Source organism: Ruditapes philippinarum, unplaced genomic scaffold (assembly GCF_026571515.1).
Source record: "Ruditapes philippinarum isolate M1 unplaced genomic scaffold, ASM2657151v2 ctg506_1_1_1_1, whole genome shotgun sequence".
Lineage (NCBI taxonomy): Eukaryota > Metazoa > Mollusca > Bivalvia > Venerida > Veneridae > Ruditapes > Ruditapes philippinarum.
This window is the reverse complement of record NW_026862393.1, coordinates 579,552-603,640: the sequence shown is the minus strand read 5'-3', so window position 1 is coordinate 603,640 and position 24,089 is coordinate 579,552. Positions and strand designations below refer to the sequence as shown.

General features: G+C 33.1%; 2 protein-coding genes across 7 annotated transcripts in view; one reads left to right on the top strand and one right to left on the bottom strand.

Moving 5' to 3' along the window:
• Positions 1-13,138, top strand: part of LOC132718974 (protein FAM193A-like) — a 40,213-nt gene extending 27,075 nt beyond the window's left edge. For 5 of the 6 annotated variants that reach the window (XM_060702695.1, XM_060702693.1, XM_060702691.1 and 2 more), the window contains 12 exons: positions 764-879; positions 2,654-2,749; positions 3,094-3,345; positions 3,825-3,999; positions 4,595-4,717; positions 5,449-6,244; positions 6,547-6,992; positions 7,936-8,013; positions 9,160-9,417; positions 10,443-10,697; positions 11,460-12,536; positions 13,043-13,138. In XM_060702695.1, the coding sequence (XP_060558678.1) occupies positions 764-879; positions 2,654-2,749; positions 3,094-3,345; positions 3,825-3,999; positions 4,595-4,717; positions 5,449-6,244; positions 6,547-6,992; positions 7,936-8,013; positions 9,160-9,417; positions 10,443-10,697; positions 11,460-12,536; positions 13,043-13,126 (3,756 nt within the window). In that variant the 3' untranslated portion in view covers positions 13,127-13,138. The remainder of the gene's footprint in view (positions 1-763; positions 880-2,653; positions 2,750-3,093; positions 3,346-3,824; positions 4,000-4,594; positions 4,718-5,448; positions 6,245-6,546; positions 6,993-7,935; positions 8,014-9,159; positions 9,418-10,442; positions 10,698-11,459; positions 12,537-13,042) is intronic. The other variant, XM_060702694.1, reaches the window with a different exon arrangement.
• Positions 13,139-17,574: 4,436 nt separating this feature from the next.
• Positions 17,575-22,647, bottom strand: LOC132718973 (lysosomal proton-coupled steroid conjugate and bile acid symporter SLC46A3-like). The gene is made up of 2 exons (XM_060702690.1): positions 22,298-22,647; positions 17,575-20,157 (listed from the first exon to the last, which is right to left on the bottom strand). Exon 2 carries the CDS (start codon positions 20,066-20,068, stop codon positions 18,581-18,583), a length of 1,488 nt encoding a protein of 495 aa, XP_060558673.1. The 5' UTR covers positions 20,069-20,157; positions 22,298-22,647; the 3' UTR covers positions 17,575-18,580.
• Between the last annotated feature and the right edge of the window lie 1,442 nt (positions 22,648-24,089).

The window sequence follows — 24,089 nt, the reverse complement described above, 5'->3', positions numbered from 1 at the left end:
CTTGTACAATATAGAACATAGAGCCTGGTCAGTATATATAGTTTTATCACATACCCATGCTGCTTTTGCGACTCTATGGCAATGTACGGCCATACATATATTTTGACATGACATCATTTGCATTATACATAATGTAAAGCACATGAATGTCAGATTACACTATAGATGTATCAATGAAAAGTTGAAAACAGTCTTTATTTTGGGTCTGTGATAAATAGAATATTATATTCTTGTAATAAGTAATTGCATTTTATAGTCTAAGTTTCATGCTTACGCACGTTCACCGACTTTACAGCTATTACCCCTGGTCATCGGGCTACTGGTATCTATCTATCAATCTCCCTGGGGAGTCTTTTAACTCCGCTTAGTGCAGCCGACACTTTGGCGCAACGGATTTATACCACCCTCGCAGGTACCCATTTACACCTGGGTGAAGTGAAGCAATCGTAGGTACATTTCTTGCTCAAGGAAATTAGCAGTGCCCCTAGTGGGGTTCGAACCCGGGACCTCTCGATCCCTAAGCGCGCGTCCTACCACTGGACTACTGCTCCTACAGATTCATGACTGAATTTATTGAATTCATTGAATAAAATAATATTTTGCTTGCCAGAGGCTCATGTGAAATAATTTTATTCAACATGTTCAAGAAAATTCAGTAATGAACCTACACTTATTTAATATTCTCTATATATTTTATAACAGTATGATTATGTTATGTCTGTTTTACTGCATGATAAATGTTTCTCAATGTTTTTATTTTCAGTCTGCATTAAAGTTAAAACAAAAGATGTTAAGAGAAGACTGGGAATTCTTCAAAACTCAACGTAAACTGCTGGAACAACAAGTGTCCAAGAATCCTAAAGCCTCACTCTCTCACAAGTTAGTTCTTGTCTTCATGTTTCAATCATCTTTTAGTTCTAATGAATAAAAACATAGTGAATGTAACACCTGTCTTGTCAGAGTCATTAGGGACAAATCATAAAGTGCTAAAATATCTGCATACTGATAGACAAGTCATCTCTTAATATTTTAAAAAATAGTTATAAATTCTAGACAATTATTTGTAACATCTATGTGAGATTAGTTCATTACAGGCAAGAAAATGAGAAGAAAAAGCAGTGTTTTAAGATTAAGATCTCCTGTTATTTTTACTATGAACTGTGTTTACAAATGATGCTTAAGTAGTCTTTTTGTAACTGTACTGTGAACATAAAGGTAAAATAAGTTAAAAAAATGAATTTGAAATGTTATACTTAGTGTCCTCCTGATTGTTAAACTTGTAGATAGCTATAGAAACAAACTTGTATGAGATTGGAGGTAAATCTTAGATGAAATGAATTATCAAACAAATATGAAGACCTACATGTTTAGTGATATACAGTCAAACATGTATTAAGCGACCGCGCAAGGGAAACACCCAAATCGGTCGCTAAATGAAACGGTCTCTTAAGACAGCATGATGTTAAAGTCAAAATTTATAAATGACACCTTTCTTATGCGATAGGAATGTTTTTCAACTTCATTTTTATATAAATTATGAATAATTAGTACGCTCCGTTTTTAGGAAAAAAAAACCTAAATGGATGCAAATGTAAAAAATAAATTTCTGATATTTATTGACAAAACAGTTTTGATCCATTACGTACATGTTTGACATTTTTTCCAGAATTTTTTAACTTCTCCATTGTTTTTCCTTGTCTTCAACACGAAAACGCTATTAGTGATGATGTATTTTGTTGTGCATTTTTTCATTTGAAATAAACAAACTACATCTAATTGTTACGATTAATTTAATTGCTGATCAAGGTCAATTCGATGCAGTCTAAATGTCAACAAGCGAAGCGTATACACCATCTCAGTATAGGCGGAGCGTTGCATTGTTTATCCGATATTATTGGATAATACACGTCAAGCGTATACTTAACTTCATTTGCATACACTAAAACGGTGTGGGAAATAGAGTTTTTCACACATTTATTTATTGTGTTTTGATTGTTGACACTAAAATGTGACATTACGAGGTGGCGTTCTCTAAAAACACAACTACTTGACAGGTAAAAGTGGTCGTTTAATGAAAAGATTGATCTCAATTAGGTGACTAATTAGCGGTCGCTGGTCGCGTTGAGCAAAAGTCGCTTAATACATTAAAGATATAGAGGGAAAATGATCGGGGGCATTTAAAGTGGTCGTTTAAGACAAAAGTCGCTTAATACACGTGGTCGCATGGGCAAGTTAGCCTGTACATCTTTCATAATATTTGAATATTTGGCAGTGACTTAAAACATTGGTATATTTCTCCCATATATCTTCTTAGTGTTAGGGTTGTCCGTGGCCATGTGGTTATGGTTGTTGACTTCAAACCACTTACCCCTCACCGCAATGGGTTCAAATCTTGACAGGAACTTTGGATTCTTTCATTTGAGGACACTACCCAGCTAGCTTTAGGATGGTCAGTGATTCTACTCGGGTCTTCCTCCACCGGTAAAGCTGGAAAGTCACCATATAACCTATACTATGACCTGTATGAAGTATACATATTTCCTTACAAGTATATAAAAGTTATCTACATATTTTGTAAAGTTACATGATTGTAGCCTATATTAAATAAAGAATGGCAACATCTGTGTGTAAAGTAAACATGATATAATTACAGTCTGGAAGCTCAGTTTACAGAGACAATGAGATTGATGTTACAAGGTAACAAACCATCACAAGATGAGCTCACCTGTCCAAGATGCAATAGAAAAAGGTAAAATTGTTAAGGACCAGTTTACATGAAATCTTCAAATTTTGTTAGTACCAAATACATTCAGAAGATAACATAAATATTCTCTTCAAAAATAAATATAAAAGAGAAGTCTGTTTCTAAATATTTGCCTGATATAAGTTTATGCTTGTAGATAACTCATAAAGTTGTGATTTTAACGCCTCTTTTTTCAATGATGTGTTTTGATTTATTAAGAAATTATTTAGAACATTTTATTAGATTCGCTACTCCAACATTGAATGTGGAAAAACATGGAATCAACAAATAATATAAAGTACTATAAAACTAGAATTAGATTTGATGGATAGTATATGAAATTGTTTCAGGTGTCCTTGTGATGAATGTACAATAACTCACATGATAACTTGTGGTATAATCAACCCAGACGTGCTGGATAGTTCTACAGCCCCCAATCCACTGACATCTCACCATAATGCCAACTTTATGCATGACCCTAATCGTTACCGGATAGACGTTAGTCCACCCTCTATGTCTAGTACAACATCTAGTAGTGGATCTTCTAGTCCTATATTTGATGTAGAACATCTCAAAAGGCCTTTCTCTGATGATAGTAATAGGTAAATATATTCTTCCTTCACCTGTTGTTACTAGATATTAGAAGTGTTTGCCTAAAATGTAAAATGATAAATTAATGTTTAAACAAATATGAAATTTGTGTTAAGGGAACAAAAGAATATATGCAAACAGTTAGAAGAGGTTCAGTGTTTCAGTGTTTTGTATACATTATTTTCACAAGATTTTCCAAAGATCCTAAACATTTGTTATCATAGTAATAAAATGGTATTTGTTACATCCCAACCTGTATTTGCTGATTTGTTTTATATACCTATACCTCAGTTCAAAATTTGTGTCTGATTTCATATGAAATTTTATTTATCTAGCTTATACAAGAAATATTTCAGCAAATGTGTATGACATGTTATAATGATTATACTATCAATGTTGAGATAACCTGTTTATATAGCCCCAATTAGATTAACATTGATGTAATTGTTAAATGTTGGTTATATGATAAGGTTGTTATTGGTTGTTATAGAAATGAGGAGATACAGGAAGAGATAGACAATCAATCATCTGACAATGATGAAGATGATGATGATGATGGGGTTGATGATGATGAAGATGATGATGATGCTGATGATGCTGACAATGAGGAAGAGGCAGATGCTACGGACAAGGACGAGTCAAATATCAATGATCTGCCTCTCACGGTATGTCGGCACTGATTTAATAACCCACTTCTAATACAGTTATATATGATCTAGTCATGTAGATAGGTTGTAAAATCTAAATCATTCATTATTGCATATGTATGTTCAGGACAAACTATAATGTAAACAATCTGGCATGCATCACAAGTGATCAAATCTATATAAATTTCTGGACAGATTTAGTTCAGACCTATGTGAAGTATATTAAAGATGCTTCATTTAAGATAACTTGGCTCTCTTCTTGTAGGGTCACCAGAGCTACAAAAGTAACCTTTTAGTAAATTTTCAGAACAAATGCATAGATCATCTAATTATATTGTAAAAAACAAAGCCCTTTTTAATGTATGTTTATCTTAACACAGATTCCACCATTCTGCTAAGATAGCTATCATATTATAAGTTTACAGTGTATCTGATAGAGCAGCTGTGGTCAAGATTGGTCATCATGACTATTTCATGGTTTATTATATAATTATATCCCATAATCACTATATAAGGGCTTTATGTGGTTGTTTATTTAATGTAATGGTAGAGAGATTTCATAAATAAATATTTCAGGGTATGGTAGAGATTTATATATACACAAATATTTCAGGGTATGGTAGAGATAACTGGTATACCTCAGCTATCACTGGAGGAAGAATTGAGAAGACAGGAGTTTGGCAAGGTGGAAAGCTGTAACTGTGATCATTGTGTCTCTCAGGCCAAACTGGAACACGTTAGTATTTATTTCTGTTTATGTGGCTTTATGTTAAGCTGACACTGTTAAGGTCACATGGTAACTTCTTACTGTAACTGATAGATGCACTATCCTTGTACTTGTATCATAGTTCTGAGATCTTTTTTTTTTTTCTGCAAATCTGAATTGAATCGTATACCCAAAAATGCACAGTGTGTTAACTGACATGCAAGTATTAGTTACCTACACTCCAGTTACAGCACTGTCTGTTGATTGTGGACTGGTGAAAGGCTACATTTACAGGAGGGTTTACTGATTGTGATGAAAGGCAATAGAATAATGATACAAAAGTCTTAGTCAAATGCTCGTACATTGATTACATTTTTTTCTGGGGTTTCATATTGAGACAACAAGGAAAATGTTTTTGTTTTTGTCTACACGACAAGAAAGACAGAACATCAAAACACTCTGCAATCTGATTTATACATGTAGACTATCCCCCACATACAAATTGGTAGCCTAGTGATCCGATGATCTTTCTGTTACAAGTAGGTACCTTATAGAGCCAATGCACAACTGAAGAGAAATTTAAGCACACACTTGTCATGGGAAGAATATTGCCAAACATGACACCATAAGTTTGTTCATCCTTTATGAATGATAGAGTAATCTTTAATGAGTAAAAGAAAATATTTATGAAATTCATAGTTTTGAAATGAACATGCTTGTGTTGTTTTCTCTCTCATAGAACTAATATTTAAACATTACAGATCAAACCTGAGGACAACCAATGCCAGTGTCATGTATGTCTTCAGCAACAAGGGAAGGCAATCTCAACTACTCTACCACAACACATCCCCCCTATTGTGCCGCGCCCCGGGGAGTTACATCTCTATCCGCATATCCATGGCTCCACGGGGCTACACACTCTTGGTAGGGGAAGCGGACATGTAAGACCAATTCTACAACCAAACTTGTACGACCTTCACCTTCCAAATCAGCGCCACAAATCAATTATACAACAAACAAAGGTGCCTATAAAAGTGGACTTTGACTGTCCTGAAGGTATTAATGATCATATTTATCATGCCTATGGTGACTGGGATAATACAACATATGATCATCCACGGTTATTGCTGGGGTCAGGCAAGTTTGACAGCGAGCTGTTACCTCCTGCTCCATTCTCCAGTCCATATACCTCCACTCTACTTACAGAACCCCTCAACATACCCGGAATGTTCAGTACATCATCGTCACTGCCTACTTCAGCAACGTCGAGTGCGTTTGTATCGACGTTTGCCAATCATTCGTCATCAGGGGCGGCCACTCAGGCAGCAACAAAAATTACCGACAACCTCTCTGTGCTGACAACAAAGGAGTCCCTGGGTGATCAATTGCCTAGTAAACATAATCAGTGCTCAAACCAGCCAGCTCCAATCCCCAACCACAATCCACCATGCTCTAGACCAGCTACTCTAGGAGGCAACAATGCTCCCAAGGTTCCTGAGAAAGGGCACAGTCAACATTGTAAGAAACATAACAACACTCAGGGGAATACAAAATCAGGTAGGAGAATGAAATATCTTGTCAGTTTCTAAATTGATATTAATTCTAAAGTAGATAAAAACATACTTTCTTAAATGGCATTTGTGAAATAGTTTTAATATTGGTTTTAAGGCTGTACTTAATGATTGACAAATAATTTGCTTTATTCTTAAACATATAGAATATCATATATGTTTATGACTACTATCTTACTACCAGTTATTTGTTATACAAGTCTGGCAGGTTTTTTGTCTGGTGTGTTTATGTTAGAATACAAGGTTTATATTGTAAGATAGGATGTTTTAAGATTTGTTATATTATAGGCTCGGTAATGCCTCACAATCACACTGGCAGTCAGTTGAAGATGCAGGAGATGTTACAGACAAAGGAAGGTCGTCAGATGTTTCATCAATACACTAATTCTCTCAAACAACAGTCAAACCAGAACAACCAAACGTGTACACATGCCAATAGCAACAATAACAACATAAGTAAACTAACCAACCACCAGGGTACCCTGCGTGAACCTCACACTGGTGCCGGGGGGACCGGGACTTGCCCTAATTCCATGCAGTTACCTACATCGGTTAACAATGTTAGCGTTGGTACATCAACTGTTTGTACAGAGCCAGACTGTGATGGGAATCATGACAACGACAGTTTTGATGATAATTGTTCGGAGAAAAGTTCATCAACGTCAAATTCTACGAGTCAGAAAGAAGGCAAATATTGTGATTGTTGCTACTGTGAATTCTTCGGTCATGGCAATGTAAGTTATATAAAACATTGTTGTGTATTAAAACTTGAACAGTTTTATTCTGAAATATTAGTTATATACATGTAGTATATCAGTTGTAAATGTAAATTCTTTGGGATCTGTATATATCGTATACTTTATTCTATAGGTTGTTTTTTGATAGATTGAAATATTTTATCTATGGAATTATAAGTTGAAGAAAGTTTTAATATATTTGTTTTCTTATCAAAGCCCAATATAACATGAGATCTAGAGTATTATGATATAGTCTTGTTAATTTATGGCTTTTAAGACTTAAATATTTAAGTGATATTTCCTTTTTTAAGCTCAATTATTCAGAATTGGTTATATTTTAAAAAGATTTACTACTATAATGGTCATTGGCCAAAAATTGATAGTGAAAAGTGTTTAAAATATAACAACTGCCTAACGTATAAAAAAGACTGGCACACTCTTTTTACCAATTCAATATTAACAATAGTGGATTAGTGATCATACATGTGAACTAGGCTATAAAATTGAAAACAATTATGCCAAAATCTGAAGTTTTAATTTAGTTTGACCTGTTCACCCACTATTTACACTTAGATGGGCAATGACGTGACTTTAAGCTAAGTTTAATGTATCTAATTATATTCTAATAGTTCAAGTATTTATTATGAGAGATGCATTAAATGTATAAATCTGAATATGTCAGATACTAGAAGAATTATATATGATTATTGATCCAACTTAATACTTTATAGAAAAAATCTAATATTTAGTTTATGTAAGTGACTAAACTATGCCCTTTTCAGATGTTAATACAAATTAACAACTACTCTACATTTATTCATGTACAAGGTTAACAGATTCCAATATATTTAAATGAAAATGAGTATGTATTAAGAGTATCTGTGAAATTTTCAATGATTCATAGTATATGATGTTGTATAATGTATTTGTTTATTTTTAGCCTCCTGTGGCCCCTACAAGTAAGAACTATGCAGAAATGCGAGACAAGTTGCGATTACGACTCAAGAAAAAGGTAGAAGTACGTTCATCTTGTTATATACTTTGAAAGGCTCATTCAAAGATTTTATTGTTAATTTCTTCTTGAATATTTCAGCGTAATTATTGGATGAATTTATATAAGACAAGGATACATTAAGTTTTGAATACATGATAGACAAGGTGCTAACTGATAGATTACCTGTGTTTAACCCCTGTATCTGCTAGAACTGAATTATTAGCCTTTCTATCACTATGATGCCAGGGCAGTCTGCACTGCACTGTTGTTAGCTCTAGTTTTATATTTTGCAGGGTGTCCGTTTGACCCTTGAAATGGCTCTTTGACCCTTCAAATTTCCAAAAGGCCTGATTTTACCCTCAGGATTTTAGCTGGAGGGTCAAATTTTGTTATAATCATGTGGATTAGGCCTTGTAGTCGTTAAAACTTAGTCAAAATGACCTTCAGGATTTCATGGCTAGTGAAAACCCTGTTTTGATATTGTAATCTTGTTAACTTTAAATGATATGTTCTAAAGCAAGTCAAAGGTCAGATTTTATTTCATCAGTTTAGCAGGTTTGGGGTTGAACAAAAGTCAAGAAATATAGCTGATTAATACATATATTTTTAGGTGTGTTTTTTTTTTGCAGCAATGTATCTCATTTAAAGAGCTTATGTTAGGAACATAGTTCATTTTCACCTTACCAATGTTATATCTCTGTTTAAACTTGTGTTTCAAAGCTTTTACATGTTAATTGTACAATAATTGAGCTACTTTAATCATAATGGGTAAAAAGTACTCCATTAAAGTTATGTAATATCATTAAGTGAAGCATTTTGAGAAAGCACTTGTCTATTTTATTTTACTTAAAAATATGTATCTAAGCATGTCATAATAAATCAATTCAGGTATTAGTTATTTAAATATTTAAAACAGAAAGTACAGCAAATTATAACATGCTTTATATATAGAAAAAAGTCTGTATGAATAAGGTAATCAAATTAGTGTGTTTGTTTTGTAAATTCTGTTATTTAATGAGTTCTTGTTGTTTTTTGTTAAGATACGGTGTCAATTTTTTCAGGGAAATATATACGTACACTGACTATTTAGTCTTATATATATGTAACTTGAATTATACTGCATCAAGTGTGTCCTTGTGTATTTATTATTTTTCCCCTCTATATTCACAGACTGAGACTAAACCTGATGGTGAGCAACCACCTATAAGTTTAAAGTGTACTGGTCATATTCCTCAAGGGAAACCAGCTCCTGTACTTGTACCTGCGACCACCACCACGACCATCACCCCTCCACCTAGTCAGTCAGAGGACCCGCTAGAAACAAAGGGATTAGATGAGCTGATAAAGTTTATCAATGGAACTGAGGAGGATGATAAGAAACCATTGAGTGCTAAAGCTGCCAAACGTGCCAGACAGAAACAGAGAAAGGTAAGCTTATTATAATACACGGATATTGTGTTTGTCTTTGTACTGTTTCGTCACTCACCACAGCTCCAAATACTTCAAATATTTTCAAATGCATACATTAGCTAAACTTAGATAATCATCAAAATTAAGTTTAAAGTGATTTCTGCGAGGTTTTATGCCCCAACTACTTTAGAGGATTATGGGTTGTATAGATTTGCCTTGTCTGTCTTAGATTTGCCTTGTCTGTCTGTCTGTCACTCTGTCGTGCTGTTCTGCTATCAAGCTGGACAAAACATTGATGTTTGGACATTTGTGTCATTATTGACGCATTTCAAGTTTTCTTTAAACCATTGTAGGGGATATTCATCTCTGAATTAGCTGTTTCTATGAAAAATATTCAATTTCATAAAAATTGATTACATGACAATTTAAAGTTTACATCAGTCACTAGTTTCAAGTTGCTTTATATTAGTTTGAGTTTAAATAAATAGCTGAAAGAAAACAATTTTATTCTCAATAAGGCAGCAATAATGAATGATCTGCCTTTAATTTTCTAATGATCAAAGTCAATAAATGTTTGTTTGCTGGACCTCGTGTTTTTATTTCATTTAATAAAGTACATCAGTTATATATTACCGTAAATAGAATCACATAAATTATGGTAACAAAATAAGATAAAGTAAACTAGAGACTGTTATATATCTGGAGTGGCTTTATAATTTAATACAAGTATAGATATTGTGAGTTCTTCTAACACGACCTGCATTTTTCCATGTTGAACATTGAAGAACCGAAAGTGTGTGTTATTATGCAATAAAATCACTGTTGACATTCTATATTTAGACATGTGACGTAACCATTAAAAAATGAAAATAAATATGGAAACAAATCAGGGTTAATTTAGCTTGATGTCAGGTAATGCAGCATTTATTTGTTTTGTGACAGTGATTTTATTTAGCAATAATTATTTTGGAGTTTAGATGCAAGGAATTATACCACGAGGGTGTAGCCCTATATTATTTCCTAATTGTTTTTATATATATCAGGCTGAGGAGAAAGCTCGACAGGAGGCGGAGCTAGTTAGAAAAGAACAAGAACGTGAGAGAAAGTTAAAGTTAGAGGAGGAACAAAGGAGACAGTTAGAGGAGGCTGAGAGGAGGAAAAATGAGGCAATGACAAAAAAACAACGTAAACAAGCAGCTAAACGTGCCAAGTCTTCCAGTAACAGTCCAACACCTCCTCCTGCTCTATCAAATAATACAGAGAAAAATTTCAATAGTAACTCTGGAGAGGTTAATAAGGTATGTTATTATGTTAAATGTTTTCATCTTGTCAATATTGTTTCAAAAAATCTGGAAAAAAAGCGATCCCTCAGAAGCATTAATCACAACAAATTACATGAAAATTGCAGACTTGGTTTGATTGAGTCTGTATATGAGGGATAATGAAAAAGTGCACCATCTCTCATGCCTCCTAGCACAGGCTTGAGCGGTACTCAATTTTTAGCACTTAAAAGTGCTTAAAATGATTTAATGATTGTAATCAGAGTTTATGATGGTCACAAGCTTACATTTAGGGTACAGATTTGATGTATATATTTGATGTATATTTTTAACCTTTATGATGTTAAAAAATAAATTGCTGACAGTCGCCCTTGATCAGAACTAATACATTTACATTTATTACAATGTCTTCTATTTTACCAAATCACTGATAAAGAGACACCTGCCATTTCCCCTCTTGAGTTAAGATGAAAAATTGTCATTTATATTTGACATAAAAGTTAACAAACAAAAAATATGTATATTGTATACAAATTTAAACATAGTATATTGTAGCAGAATTAGCCATAGGAATGAACATTTATTTACATTAATATTATGAATTGTATGAAATGACTTAGAAGTGTAAATTAGTGATTTTCATATCCTGTTTATTAAAAAAGTATAAAGTGATAATAGTTTATTTTCCTAATAACAAAATACTGAATTGAAGAGAATCATTTATATATCTCAGATGACTAAGCAATTATCATAATAAGATATATTTATTTTTATATACAGAACTTAAAGAAGAAAGGTAAACATAAAGATGACTTACCAACTTTACAAGTGAACATAACATGTGAGATAGAGCACGGGTCGCAGCCAGTATCCTCATCCAAGTCAGTAACTAACAACATACTAGCCAGTCAGAATCCACTGAAAACAACTGCCCCATCTAGCCGTCCCAGTACACAGGGAGGTCATATAATTAGTACTCCGCCCTCCATTGATAATCGTAATATCCTCATGGCGAAACAAAACAAGAACAGAGAGCCAATAAAAGCGCCACATTTACCGGGGAATGACACGTCAAATACTGTGACGATCAACTCGGAGCATATAGCTCAGATTACCCGTCAGCAGCAAGAACTGCTGAAGAAGCAAACTCAGCAGCTTATACAGCTGAAGCTGCAGCAAGAAGCCAAGAAACAGAGACAACTAGCAGCTCAACAACAACAACAGCAGCAGCAGCAACAACAACAAACATGTCAACAACAACAACAGTCTGTACCTAATGACAAAGGGAAGAAAGTTAATATCAAGATACTGCCAAATGAGAAACCGTCCCAAGGTCAACTGACACCACCAATGGTAACAAGGATTGCCTCAGAGAAACCCCAAGTGCAGCCAGTAAAGAATAATGTAAAAATAACAGTAAAAACTTCTACAAATTCTGTACCAATGACCAACCCACCTAGGTTGATTGAGCAGAATAACAATGTTCCAAGACGTATAAACAACGGTAAATCAGTACAACAAATCAATGACGAAAACAGTTTAAACCAAGTCATGCAAGCACAGTCAGCACCGGTCCGGAGAAACAAGAAATCAGCAGATCTGGTGCAATCGGAACCAGGTCAGAAAGGTCAACCACAACTTCAGAATCAATATCATGTACAAGGTTTAGTATCTAACCGTCCGGTTACCGGCCCTACCAATCCTATAATACAGCAGAATGGTAGAAACAGTCCAGGTAAAGGTCAGATAAGACAGCCACCAGCTGGTCAGGCACAGAATGGTGATGTTAGAACACCGAACATGGAGAGAAAACAAGATCTTGCTAAAAAGACCGAGGAGTCGCCACCCTCCGATCAGGTTTGTTAATTACATACTGAAATTTTAATATAGAGTGATAAAATGAAAGGTAGTGACAACAAAATCAGTGAAATAAAAATATTTTTTTTCGCAATCATTTTTCATGATTATAAGTTCTGGAGCAAAACAAAATTAAATAATTGGCAAACTATTTTGATAATGCAATGTGAATTTTGAATTATTGATAATAATGAATTTTAATGAACTTGCCTGGTTTTTGAACTGTCACTTGTTAATTAAAAGAAATGGCAATAAGATAAAATTATGAAATCAACATTATTATAGTCTGGTCAGAAAACAGAGATGTAAAGGCTGGCCTAAATATATACTGGTGATATTATGTTAACATTAACACACTAACATTAAGGGGTTAATCTTTGTGATTCAATAAAGTGATAAATAAGTCATGAATGCAGTTTACAATAATTTGTAAACATATTAATTTGTTTCTTGCTTTTCCTTAGAAAAAAAATGTATAAATAAAGAAATTGTTCTTGCATTTTCAGGGGAAGAATTCCAGTGGGAAAACGAAGAGAGTGAAGAGGAAAAACAAAGGTGGAGGAGATATCAACTTTATTGGTAAGACTTGAAAATACTAGGAGTTGTTCTTACAATTTTCCTTATTATTGCATTACTTTATAGTATATATGCTGAAATTTTATATTTATATAATGCTTTAATCATTTTCACTGAGCAGGAAAAGTTCAGTAGTGTCAAATTTATTGTACAAATGATGACCATATATAAATATATGAACATTTTATCCTTTTCAATCTACAAGTTAATTGGGGGGAAAAGTTCTTACCTTGTCTGTCGCAAAACATATTTACTGAATAGAGCTAGGACTCGGACACAACTCTTTGAAATTAGAACTTGACTGTAAATAACCTTGACATTCACCTTCAAGGCATGAAATTTACCTATAATATTTTTATTTAAGTACAATATACACGATACAGTGATCCTTCATAAATAGTTGTCATATTGTATTTATTTTTGTCTATTTATTATTTCCCTCTTTCTATAATGTGAGAGTGCTGCTTAGACTATTGTATTGTTACATCATATTGTATTGTTACATCAACTATTGTATTGTTACATCAACTATTGTATTGTTACATCAACTATTGTATTGTTACATCATATTGTATTGTTACATCAACTATTGTATTGTTACATCAACTATTGTATTGTTACATCAACTATTGTATTGTTACATCATATTGTATTGTTACATCAACTATTGTATTGTTACATCAACTATTGTATTGTTACATCAACTATTTGAAGAATAGGGAGAGCTATTGTACTCAACCAGGCATCAGTGTCACACTTAAGTAAAGGTTTTTGCGTAAGTTTTTGTATACAAGTTAGTATCTCCAAAACTACTGGGGAAAAAACAGGTTGAAACTTCACACACTTGCTCTCTGTGATTATCTTACATGAAAGGCACAGATCACATAAATCTTGAACTACTTTTTATTGAGTTAGGCCTCTTTTCTTACTGTCAAGCTCAGAGAATCATTGAGTCTGCTGTCATACAGACAGCTCTTGTTTTATATAAGGTACCTTGTTTATGCCTGAAATTTTTGGGCCAAATATATATTAAAATAAAATATTTAAAACAAATTTAAAAATTGTTATTGAAATTTTTACAGATAAAGGTTTTTTTATCCCAAAAATTAAAAATTTGATATTGAAGGGGTGTTTATGGATAAATTTTTGAAAGAAAAAATGAAAAATTCAAGAGGGGGAGTATAATTATTTCAAGGAAAAAAACTACTTTTTAAAAAAGGAAAAATTAAATTTTATGCTTTTGAACATTGTTCTTCTATTCTCTCTTTTTAAAAATAAGATTAAAGTTCCCCATTTTTTAAAGTTTTAAAACATTAACAGTTGAAAGAAACTTGGGCAAATATGTATATATACTATGTTTTAAAAAACGAAAATCCCTGTATTAGCAAAAATGTTTTTTATTAAAAAATTTTAAAACAGACACAAATTGTTGATTGAATATAATAGCTATAGAACTTGTCTTTTCATTCACATATTATTTAAATGCATATTCTGTATATGTGTATTGGCTGGTGGCCATATTTCACAAAATAAAATTATCACTACTTCAGCGTTAATTTTCAGTTAGATTCATTGAGAAATTGACTAAAGCCATGTGTGATATATACAATATAATGATACTAACTTTATAATTGTTATATACAGGTTCTGTGCTGACTCCTCAACGCCGGCTAAACGTGAGAAACTTCAAGTAAATGTTAACATCAAGGACATCTTTGCGAAGAAAAAGTCTGGACTCTGTAACTGATGACTTGTGTACACATATACATACTGTACCTTATTGCGGCACTTTTTATCATTACTTCCTTTTTTTCTGTTGTCATGATTTCACTAAAACTTAAGGTTATTATTATCTTTTATGAAGAAAACATAATGAATTGTCAGTGCTTGTAATATTCAAAAAAAAGATCTAGCAAATTTTCTATGCATACATGTAGATGTGTGCTTCACGTACTGCAGAGTAAGTCAAGATCCACCATAATTTATCTTCACTCTCTAACCTTACAGATATTATACTGAACATTAGATTATTTCATGAGAACACTGATTTATCCTAACTTAATTTAAATCATGAAGATCCAGCTAGCTTACGGAACGTCGGTGGTTCTACTCGGGTGCCTGTTCGTGCCTGAAATAATGCACGGAAGGGCACCTGAGGTCTTCCTCCACCAGTAAAGCTGGAACGTCGCCAAATGACCTATACTGTGTCGGTGTGACGTAAAACCCAAACAAACAAACAAATCATGAAGAAATTTTTGTTAGTTAATTAACTAGACCTGTCTAGCATATAAATATATGTGTGTGTTCTGTCAATGTGCCCACATGTACTTGAAAAACATGCACAAGTAACATCTGAGATCTTCCTTTAACATTGTAAGCTAGGCAGTAGCTTACAAGACAAGACTTTAAAAAATGGTAAAATTAAAGATATGACAAGTTTTATAATGTTAGGTAATTCAGATATTTAAGATTATTCATTGTTTTCATGATGTTATATTTGAACTAAGGTTTATTATGAGTGAATGTAAGTTATGATGAATTTTTAAGCTTACTGATGCTATTTTTACCTTTTTTCCCCTTTAAAATCTTTGTTCTTTGTATATTCCAAGTTTTTGTATGCATTTGAATTCATTACAGTAGTATAAGTAATGTATTTTATCATTGACAGTTTTGTGTAAAATGAAATTATTTTAAATTATAATAAAATCGTTGCTATGGTGATGTTGTAATCAAATGTCAATGTTGCTATGCTGATAAACTTGTTTTAATTATAGAAAAAATTATTGAAAAGAAATTTCTATTGTAATACCTAAGTGGATAATATTTTATCTTACAGAAGTTCTGAATAATGATTTAAGGTGATATCTGGTAAATTATTTTGTAGGTGTGGTCTAGTTTGACCTCGAGGTGATTCGTCATAACCTCATGTAAAATGATTCACAAAATACTGGTGATATTGGCTGCTTTGTTTTTGATAAGGGTTTATCCTAGTGAAAACATCACAGGTATTTCTGTTTGCTGACATTTTACTATATATATTTTCTTTTTGTAATATTGCATGTATTTTACAATGTATTTGTGTAATAGGAAGTATTACAGACTTCTGGGAGTACTTGACTCTGACATGTTGTAATATTATACACGGTTGATATGCAATGGGGGTGTGTTGTGATGAAGTTGTTTTACCTGTCATAAAAGGTGCATTTAAGCTGAAATAGCCTGACCTATACATGAGCCGCGTCATGTCAAAACCAACATAATGGGTTTGCGACCAGCATGGATCCAGACCAGCCTGCGCCTCTGCGCAGTCTGATCAGGATCCATGCTGTTCGCTTACAGACCCTATAACAAGTAAAGAAACTGATAGCAAACAGCATGGATCCTGATCAGACTGCGCGGATGGGAAGGCTGGTCTGGATCTATGCTGGTCGCAAACCCATTATGTTGGTTTTGTCGTGATGCGGCTCACATGTTTTAATTCAGATATACACTGGATATCTCTCTACTGGTGTTAGATGTAACATTTAAAGTTATGATTTTAAAATTCTGTTTTATCACGTAATGTAGTAACAGTGATATGATGAAAATGAGTAATACTGCCGTGTGATTTTAAAGTTACTTGGTATGTACTGATGTTTGATGATAACATATACTATGATTTAACAAATGCATGATTATGCACAATGATTGCTGCTGGAGTTATAGCGGACGAGGGGTGAGGTGACTCTACTGTACGGGGGGAACCTTGTCTGCTTGTTTTTAATACTTGGGGAGTGAGAAGACGTTTCGTCACTGATGATATTTCTTTATGTCATGTATTACCATGGAAATGTATTATTATTTTAATGTAAAGGGCAAACGTTAATCAAGAATGACGTTTGTTTGTTACGAGGCGACTGACACACATGTTATTGTCAGTTGTTGCTATCTAAGGATATTGCTGGGGGGAGAAACGACTGTAGGGGATGTCGTTGGGGAGATATTGTGATCAATGATTTTCTGTGTGTAGCCTTCAAATATGTTTGTATCTCTGAAGTAGTATTGAACTTCAGAGAACAAATTGTTGACAATTGAACGAAATTAAAACACTACCAAAATTATATGATATTTGTTATTGTTATATTTTTGTTTTAATTTCCCAACATTCAACATAAGAGGGAGCTTATGTTTGTCATGCTGAGATCCCTGTGATTACTGTTATTAAAGTACTTTATACATTGTTGAAAGATACTCGATGATATATTGGCAGTATATCATAAACATATTTTTAATTATAAAGGTTATATGACCTAAAATAAACTTCGTTAGCATATATAAGCAAAACTGCTAGGCAAGGCATATAGGTTATATAAATGTCACAATTATCCAATGATAAGCGATGTTACAAACTTGCAATATATTTTTATGTGAAGAATTATATATTTTTTCATTACACATGGTTACAATGGCAACAAAAAGACAATAGAAGTAGGAAGTTTATTGTATAATGAACTAATGATACATGGCAAATTGTACAATATTACAATGTAATTCAATTTAAAACTATACTAGTAGTTACCATGGTACCCAATTTAAATTGATAAAGATTCTGCAAAAAAAGATGCGAATTGTAAGAATGCAAATTTAATGGAGTTAACAGAGTTCTGCCTCCTGATTAAGCAACAAGAAGCACTTGTTTTTTGTGGAACACGAAAGTGTAACAGCTAGTTGCCAGCATGTGCACTTCCATATTTTGACAAAATTCATTTGAGATCAGCTGGGTTTGGCCCATGATTTAGCAAAAAAAAACAACAACACATTTCTTGTTTGTAACTACCACTATGAAGATGGAACTCTATAAAGCTTTGATTACAACAAAGTAACTAGTATATTTTGGTCTTTTGTATATATCATATGGGATCATGAAAGTTCACAAGTGCTTAAAGGCTATGGACAGCTAAGGAAAGTAGTTGACAATATAAAAAGTTGTTTTACAAATAATAGTTTAAACTTATTTTATTGCTTCCAATACATGCATGTTAACAGTATAATTGTTCAACAATCTTCAAACCTAACAATTGTTATTCCCAGATCACTTTAATGTAGTATGATACAGATAAAAAAAATTGCACAAAAAGCGTATTTTCTTGCAACATGGTATAGAACTTCTGCTGCCACTGTTATTGTATTGTATTGTAATCTGAACATGTGCTCACGGCTTAGCAAACAACCATCTACATGTATAAGCATGACAGATTGGCTTAGTATATGTTATTGTCTTTAATGTAGAGCCATAATTATCAAAGATAAATATTTGTTGCAAAAATGAAGAACTTTGGTACCTCAAAGGGCACCATCTTATGCATGTTTGTAACTATTATCCAATATTTTTAGTATATAATTAATAATTCCTCGACACAGAAGTAGTAAATCTTTCAATATATAAAGTATGTACACATGTAAATATTTTATGATTTAGACTGGATAGATTAACATGATGTGACATTATTTCTAGTATCATTCTTTACATTGTGATTGTTCATCACCTTCACAGTTTCATACACTGGTTTGACATAATTTCCATTTTTACATTTTTTAAGATAATACACAGCTGATAACAATATACAGGTTATTACACAGAAACCTGCCATTACAAGAAACACAAAGCCATTCATAAATGAATATGTTTCAGCATATATTTCATTTAACAACAGTGCAGCAGATATACTACTGAGAACTTCAATGGTGGCAACACTTGAAAACATGGCACCTTGTTTGTCTGGTTCCGTCATTGTTGACATCATTCCACGGATAATTGGCACCATAACAAATGAAAATGCCCCTGTGACGGGAACCAGGTATATCATCAAGTTGGATTTTGCTAAACCTTCAATAATTAATGAAATTACACTAGACACAGCACTTATTACAGCTATAATCTCATTGGATAGAAATTTTTGTAGCAGAGGTAAGGAACCAAGCCCCACCACACCCAGAGCAACGTACCTAGTTGTTGCAAAAACTCCTATCTTAGATGGTCCCCAGCAAAATGGCTGACCGAGGAAATATAATGTCTCAATGTTACTTCTGTTCAGCATAGCAATTTCAGTAACAAAAAATGAACCCAACAATAAAATGTAAAGGGTTCGTTTTCCTCTGAAGTCTGCACTGATGTAAAACTGAATCATTTTCTTCCATGTACCTAGGAAACTTTTCGGAGGACTGCGTTTGTTTTTATTTAAAGTCTCTGGAAGAAATAAAAGTGTAATAGCAAATCCTAGCAGCATTAAAGCTGAGCATATCACAGCTGTGTTAAAGAATCCAAACCCTAAAGTTTCAATGAAATATCCTGACAGTAGACTACCACATACTGCTGTAACCATTAGCACTGATTCTATAATGACAACCCCTAGTACACGATGATTGTCCTTGTATGTTATATCTGCTACATAAGAAAATGACACGGCAAAGAGAGCATAGGAACTACCTAGTATACCATCAAAAGAATACATAGCTGTCACATACCATAATGATGTGTTAAAATATATAACTACTGTAATTACACAGTGTTTAACACACATTCCAAACATTGCTAAAACAAACAAAAACTTGCGTCCATATGTGTCTGTGTAACTGGTAAGAAGTGTGTTGACCCAAAACATAGGAATATGTTGTGCGACTGAATAATACAGCATCCATATTGAAGTATCATGTTGAACAGCTTTATAGCTGATATAAACCGGATCAGACTGGTTGGTGACATTACATGCAGCAAAGTTACTCTTACTTGTCATATTGGGAAATTTTTCATGTTGAATTTTGCTCTGTGTCCATTCAGTAATAATATAATTAAAAATAAAGGCTCCTATGAAGATAAAGAAATTTGAAGGTATAATTGTAACATATTTCCATTTGATTTTTCTTTCATTTTCCTGTTCATCTTTATTCTGTATGAGAAGATTTGATTCTTCTGACATTGTTAATGGTGTATGTTAGAAACTAAAATCTTTGTTATTTCTTTATCTCTGCCCAGAGTTGAACTCTTGAATAAACTTCATGCTATTTTCTGTAAATATAAAAGGAGTTTAAATTATTATAAAGTGTTAATGTTATGTGTTCTTCTTGTGTTTATTTTAAAATATTACCAGACCTAAACAAATATAGAACAAGACCTATGTCACCAGTATAGAACAAGACCTATGTCACCAGTATAGAACAAGATGTATGTCACCAGTATAGAACCATACTTATGTCACCAGTATAGAACAAGACCTATGTCACCAGTATAGAACAAGATGTATGTCACCAGTATAGAACCATACTTATGTCACCAGTATAGAACAAGATGTATGTCACCAGTATAGAACCATACTTATGTCACCAGTATAGAACAAGACCTTTGTCACCAGTATAGAACAAGATTTATGTCACCAGTATAGAACCATACTTATGTCACCAGTATAGAACCAGACCTATGTCATCAGTATATAGAACCAGACCTATGTCATCAGTATAGAACCAGACCTAAGTCAACAGTAAAGAACCAGACCTAAGTCAACAGTAAAGAACCAGACCTATGTCACCAGTATAGAACCAGACCTAAGTCACCAGTATAGAACCAGACCTAAGTCATCAGTATAGAACCAGACCTAAGAACAAGACTTATGTCACCAGTATAGAACTAGACCTATGTCACCAGTATAGAACAAGATTTATGTCACCAGTATAGAACAAGACTTATGTCACCAGTATAGAACAAGACTTATGTCACCAGTATAGAACTAGACCTATGTCACCAGTATAGAACAAGTTGTCACCAGGATAGAACCAGACCTATGTCACCAGTATAAAATAAGACCTATGTCACCAGTATAGAACCAGACCTATGTCACCAGTATAGAACCAGACCTATGTCACCAGTATAGAACCAGACCTATGTTATCAGTATAGAACCAGACCTATGTCATCAGTATAGAACAAGACCTATGTCACCAGTATAGAACAAGACCTATGTCACCAGTATAGAACCAGACCTATGTCACCAGTATAGAACAAGACCTATGTCACCAGTATAGAACAAGACCTATGTCACCAGTATAGAACAAGACCTATGTCACCAGTATAGAACCAGACCTATGTCACCAGTATGGAACAAGACCTATGTCACCAGTATAGAACCAGACCTAAGTCAACAGTAAAGAACAAGACCTATGTCAGCAGTATAGAATAAGACCTTGAACTCTTGAATAAACTTCATGATATTTCTGTAAATATAAAAGGAGTTTAAATTATTATAAAGTGTAAATGTTATGTGTTTTTTTGTGTTTATATTAAAATATTACCAGACCTAAACAAATAGTATAGAACAAGACATATGTCACCAGTATAGAACAAGACCTATGTCACCAGTATAGAACAAGACTTATGTCACCAGTATAGAACTAGACCTATGTCACCAAAATAGAACAAGTTGTCACCAGTATAGAACAAGACATATGTCACTAGTATAAAATAAGACCTATGTCACCAGTATAGAACCAGACCTATGTCACCAGTATAGAACAAGACCTATGTCACCAGTATAGAACAAGACCTATGTCACCAGTATAGAACCAGACCTAAGTCACTAATATAGAACAAGACCTAAGTCACAAGTATAGAATAAGAGTTATGTCACCAGTATAGAATTAGACCTATGTCACCAGTATAGAACAAGACCTGTGTCACTAGGATATAACAAGACCTGTGTCACCAGTATAGAACAAGACCTATGTCACCAGTATAGAACAAGATGTATGTATAGAACAAGACCTATGTCACCAGTATAGAACCAGACCTATGTCACCAGTATAGAACAAGACCTATGTCACCAGTATAGAACAAGACCTATGTCACCAGTATAGAACAAGGCCTATGTCAACAATATAGAACAAGACCTATGTCACCAGTATAGAACCAGACCTATGTCAGCAGTATAGAACCAGACTTATGTCACCAGGTTAGAACAAGACCTGTGTCAACAATATAGAACAAAACCTAGGTCACCAGTATAGAATAAGACTAATGTCACCATATTTGTGCAGGACTGGTAAGGTATTTAGACAAAATATTAAACAATTAATTTATTTGTTTTTAATTTGGGCAAAATGAATTTGGTAAGAAAACAAGTGAAATTGATTGATAAAAATAATAATGGCTCACAGTACCTTTAAGTTCCTTGTACATTAATTCACAATATCCAATTAATTTCCATTTTGCATTGTTAATCTGAAGTTTAAATATTTATTCCTTGGCCAGTTATGCTTTACAATAGACTATTTAATATTGGCTTTATTCTATTTAGTAACAATTCTAAATATAGTCTTTTATCATATAACAATGTGATACTAGGTTATCATAATAATCATAAACAATAGTTTATACAGTGAGATCTGCAGAGAGTTGACATACATTAAGTATATATCTAGTATAAACCTACAAATAGCTAAAAGAAAATTCAGGTCACTCACTGAAAGAATTATCTCATTTGATAATTGACAGTTATCTTTTTAATTAGCTTTACAAGGTTAAATCATTATTATGAAGGTTTCAGTAGCTTACAGTCACACATGTTACAGTAAATACATTGTCTTGGTGCTAATGTCTGAATCTCAAATTATGATGAATACATATTTACCCAAAATTTAATATACCTTTTAGCTTTACTTAACTGTTCATACAATATTGTACATGGAAAATGTTCTTTTCATATATTTACAGTAGTTTAAATCTTTTACAATAAATCTTGATGTAGCCGGTATAGAGATACTGTTATTTATGTTGTAGTCTTACTGTATATAATATCATTATATAGTAAAAGTAAGTTATCATTCCCAGTGCATGAGACCTGAGATAAAATAAGACAAAATTATCCTTTAAATATCCTGGTGTATGACCCTAACATCAACTACATCTGTTAAAGATAACTTGTAAAATGTTAGTATCATATAGAGCCAAACAGTAACAATTGGCTGTTGATGATGCAGTGAACTTTTGACACAAGTTCTTGAACATAAAATGACCTCAACAGACGACAGATTTATAGAAAGCAGAAGCCTCAATACTTTAATACTGTCATCCTACATCAACTTTAAATAATAAAATTTCAAACTTGACCTGTCAATATTATCATATACTGACATGTGATCATTAAACATGTTTATGTATTTGATTGTATTGTTATATAACTATTTTATCACCTGCTATATATTATATAAATGTAAGTATACACATGACTGGTGGAGATTATATTTTAAACAAATACAGCATGTCACTGAACAGATTAACAGCCAGGAAGAGGTTGAAGGTCAAGTATAAATCACTGTGCATTAAGAGTTAATTTATACCTGTTCTTTACAGACTTACAGTTACACGTAAATACCAATACAGTGTCCATGGTCTTGGTAATATAATTATATAAACTATGTAAATTGTTCCAGTTATTAAGCGTTAGAGCACTTTAAAAACAGGAATAGTGAACTGATTTGTGCAGGTTAAAGATATATATTTTAATTAATATCAGTGCATGTACTGATGGCTCCATTCCAAACACAAGTTCTTTTTTATTATTAATCTTGTGTAATTCCAAGGTCTAGAATACACAATTCATATTTGTGTTGAAGCTGTCGTGTTTAAGTCAAGTCAAGTCAAAGATACATCTTTACTGTAGTTAAATAATTTGATATAACAAGTTTATTACAGTTAAGCTCACGAGAGATCTGCAGCATAACAATATGCTTTATATGAATGCTATATAGATTTCATATGAACATCAGACTCAACATAACCACTTCACCATCAAATAATGAAGCCAATGTTATTAATCTGTATTTGGTGCGGCAGGTATAAATGTTACTTGCAACTTACACAATACACTGCAAGGTGTCTAAATCTGACTAGTTATAAATCACAGGGATATATCACAGCCAAATCAAAACTCTCTAAATTTAAAACTTTGTA